The sequence below is a fragment of the Austrofundulus limnaeus genome, unplaced genomic scaffold, assembly GCF_001266775.1.
Source record: "Austrofundulus limnaeus strain Quisiro unplaced genomic scaffold, Austrofundulus_limnaeus-1.0 Scaffold89, whole genome shotgun sequence".
Lineage (NCBI taxonomy): Eukaryota > Metazoa > Chordata > Actinopteri > Cyprinodontiformes > Rivulidae > Austrofundulus > Austrofundulus limnaeus.
Genome location: NW_013952491.1, coordinates 1,156,976 through 1,161,193, shown reverse-complemented (window position 1 = coordinate 1,161,193; position 4,218 = coordinate 1,156,976). Strand labels below are relative to the sequence as shown.

The 4,218-nt window shown below is 40.5% G+C and overlaps 1 protein-coding gene across 1 annotated transcript in view; it reads left to right on the top strand.

The window, feature by feature from the left end:
* The first annotated feature begins 513 nt into the window (after positions 1–513).
* Positions 514–4,218, top strand: part of pnp6 (purine nucleoside phosphorylase 6) — a 13,046-nt gene continuing 9,341 nt past the window's right edge. The window contains exon 1 of the mRNA XM_014012190.1: positions 514–807. Coding sequence (XP_013867644.1) covers positions 752–807 — 56 coding nt within the window. The 5' untranslated portion in view covers positions 514–751. The remainder of the gene's footprint in view (positions 808–4,218) is intronic.

Here is a 4,218-nt window from a genome sequence, read left to right as displayed (position 1 = left end):
TTACAATTCTCAATCTGTGGATTTAACTTCACAAAACTAATAATTAAAGTAAAAAATGTTCTTTTGGCATTATATATGACAACTTTACCTGTTTAACTTTAAACAGGTGAATCTTCCTGTTTTGTATTTTTAGCTGTGATTTTTGTGCTTTCTCTCAACTTCACAAAAACTCTTTTCTCCTGAAGCCTGACTCAGCACTTTGAATTGTTATGGATCAGAAAAAGAGGCAGAATGTTTGTGCAGCCTGTTTTGTCCTTTAAAATGAGAAACTATCCATTATTTAAAACTTAAAAGAAATATTATTTATTAATTTAATAAATAACACTTAGTTCTTTGTTTTTTAAGAGCCGTTGCAAATCTGTTTACTGATGAATGAGGTGATTTTATCATGTATTTATTGTTTATTTGCCAACCTGGCTGTTAGTGACACAAAATAAATAAAACATTTTTATCATTCCTCTGCTGTACCGTCCCCCCTGTGTTCCCAGCCCTCCAGTAAACGCTTCAGTGAGTTGCTCAGCCTGGTAGAAAACAGGATTTAACATTCTTCAAAGGGACCGGCCGGTCTGCTTAAGCTCCGCCTCTTGGCAGTGACGTCAGCGCGCAGCCTGACCTCGCTCTTCACGCTCCGTCCACCCGCAGCAGAGCCTCCATCTCTGGCCGTTTAACCGACTTATATTCCGGTAAAAAAAAAATTTTTAAATAAAAAAAAAGACAGAGACACCGCTTCATCAGCAGACCACCGTCCGACATGGAGCCCTCCTCCTCCTCCTCCTCCTCCTCCTCTTCCTCCTCCGGTCAGTGCAGGTAGGAGACGGATCAGGCTGGGTGATGGTGGATGGCTTCTTTTAAATATCAGTTTATAAACAATGCATTAAATATGTTTAACGTTTGTCACTCGTGTCTGTGGGGTAAATTGAAAATGTTTATTATGAGGGGATATGAAGCTTTATTATACGGATTACGGCAGCCAATCAGAGCCTACCCTTCCCTGTGACGTCAGCAGGTTAAGTTACAGGTAGTTTGTGAACGCAGGAAGGATAAGCGCTGCTTCCTCCTTTCAGCACACACCTTGTTCTGTTTTGTCATTTCGGGTTTCAGAGCTGCTGGGACATAAAAGCGTCCGGACTGGTTGGACTGGTGTTTCCAGGGCTTGTTTGAATGATTAACAACAAAACTGAGTGGTGTTTACAGCCTGCATGTGCAGCACCACGGACAGCTCCACACGAGACCCCGTGCACGAGCCTATTTCACAATCAAATCAAAGTCAAACCTAATGTTTAACTTGAACTGTTAAGGTTTAGGCTTTACACAACAGCAATGAGTTGCAGAAAATATAACTCATGTCTCTGTGAATAAGTCATGTTTTAATAAAGGTTTATAAGCTAGCTTCGTGCATTTCTGAGTTTTAGACTAAGATGGTTTTACATTGAGATAAAGAGTTAAACTTTATCTGTCAGTGGTGGCCACGGCTAACCAAAAACTTAGCTTTGCTAACTCATAATCTGCTAACTAAAAATGTAGCTTCGCTAATGCTAAACTGCTAACCATGAAAAACAAAGCAGAAACCAACACTAAGCATCTAAATAAGTAAAAATTATCAGAAGCTAATGCTAAACAAATAAAAACCTCAAATTTACCCTAACTTAACTTGCTGAAGCTAACACTGACAGCTAATTGCTAACCGCTAAAATGAATGTCAATCTGCACCGTTTGTGTCTTTGTCTCCTACGAGCTGAAGACTGTTGGGATTGACACAAACCTGTTGATGTTAACTTATTAGTTATGTTTACGCACCTGAAGTTGGCAAAACCCAATTTAGCGAAAGGTAATTAGACTGCTAATGGTACAAAAGCTAATCCATTAAAGAAAAATTACATTCATCTTTAGCTGTTAGCCATTTAGCAAAACCATGGCCACTGTAAAAGTTTTAACCTTTATTTTTACAGATCATGATGACGCACCTGATTTTTTTAGGCAGACAATACGATCAACAATAAAATCTGTTTAAACAACTTAATGAAAATAATAAAATCAAAGAGTCATTTTTATCTGTCAGTGGTGGCCAAAGCTAACCAAAAGGCTAGCTTTGTTAAATCATTATCCACTAACAAAAAATCTAGCTTTGCTAACACTAAACTGCTAAATGTGTAAAAAAAAAATTAGAAGCTAATGCTAAATAGCTACTAACAGCTAATTGCTAACCGCTAGGACAACTATCTGCATCACGTCTGTCTCCTTTGAGCTGAAGACTAGTGGGACTGACACAAACTTGTTGATGTTAGCTTGTTAGCTGTTAGCGCAGAAACCTAATAAGAAGCTAATTGGACCACTAATGGTTTTTAATGTTGTTTTTTTTTAAAAAGCTAATCTGCTAAAGAAAAATTGGTTAACTGATTAGCGGATGCATGCCCACCACTGATTTCTGTAAAACTATTTTTTAACCTTTATGTCTAAAGGTTTCACTGAGACTCACTTTCAGGACGCACCTGTTTGTTTAGGCAGACAATATGATATAAATTAGTTAAAACAACAATAAAACAGAGTAAAATACTAAAACCATGAACAAATTTGTTTAGTTTGTTCAAGTGGCCTTAGTAAAATGTTTTAAATTCTCCAAAATAAATCCAAGTGGATAACTTCAAATCTTGTTGCAGGTTACAGTTTCAGTTTTACTTGTTTATAAATCACTGATTTTATAAGGATGTTCACCTAAATGAGGTAAAGTCCTGCTGTTTATTTCTAGCAATAAATGACAGCTGGCTCCAGTCCAGCAGAGGTTAAGCCAGCTGGTTTTTACACAACTCACCTGAAGAAGGATATAAAAGACGACTTCAGATTTATAGTGAAAACCACATCACAGCTCTTCACTCTGAAAAATAAGCCATGTCTGTGTCCGCTGTAATCTTTCCTTTCTGGTAATCTAAAAATAAGAAGCATAAACTCTTTAAATATTTGCAAGCAGCACCTACAAAACATCAACATTCCATAATAATGTATTTCCAAATCCATTTTGTGTTCAAGTTAAATATTGAAGCACGGAGCGACAGAAGGCCCGGGGGCGCTCGGATGACGGATCGTAAAACGGGCTCAGAGTCGTCAGGTTCTGTTCCTGCTGCAGACTGGTCCGGTAAACACCAGATCCTGAAGCGTCGCTCCATCTTTAGAACAAAGCGTTGAGCTCAGAGGGAACATGAACCACGTTATGAAAGCTTTACAGATTTATGACCACAGTTACAAACTCTTTCAGAAATTATTTCATCCCTTCAGGCATTTTTAATCAAATCATCATCTGTGTTACAGATATAGGAAAGGCCCAAAATTATAAGGCCCCAAGTGGAAAATAAAAACATATTTATGATTTATCTCACTTTAAAGTCTAAGTTAAAATTTTCCGCAAACGTTTTATAATTTAGCTCAAAGTTTTCACGTTTTGCAAATTTTTACAAAATGTTATATGTAAATATTAAATCCCAAATCTAAATGTGTAAATTTAAATTTAATAATCTAATCTTAATATTGCAGCATTTAAGAATTTTAGAATGGAACACAAGCGTTGCTGTTGAGAAGTGGGTCTCTGCAGTACATGTGTTGTTAGAGGAGACGGCCCTGCTCGTGATTGGCGGAGGTCTTGATGTGTGCGGAGACGGCCCTACTCGTGACTGGCAGAGGTCTTGATGTGGGCGGAGACGGCCCTACTTGTGATAGGTGGAGGTCTTGATGTGGGCGGAGAGACACCCTACTCTTGATTGGCAGAGGTCTTGATGGGCGGAGACGGCCCTACTCGTGACTGGCAGAGGTCTTGATGTGGGCGGAGACGGCCCCACTCGTGACTAGCAGAGGTCTTGATGTGGGCGGAGACGACCCTACTCGTGATAGGTGGAGGTCTTGATGTGGGCGGAGAGACACCCTACTCTTGATTGGCAGAGGTCTTGATGGGCGGAGACGGCCCTACTCGTGACTGGCAGAGGTCTTGATGTGGGCGGAGACGGCCCTACTCGTGATTGGCAGAGGTCTTGATGGGCGGAGACGGCCCTACTCATGATTGGCGGAGGTCTTGATGGGCGGAGACGGCCCTACTCGTGATTGGCGGAGGTCTTGATGTGGGCGGAGACGGCCCCACTCGTGACTGGCAGAGGTATTGATGTGGGCGGAGATGACCCTAGTTGTGATTGGCGGAGGTCTTGATGTGGGCGGAGACGGCCCCACTCGTGACTG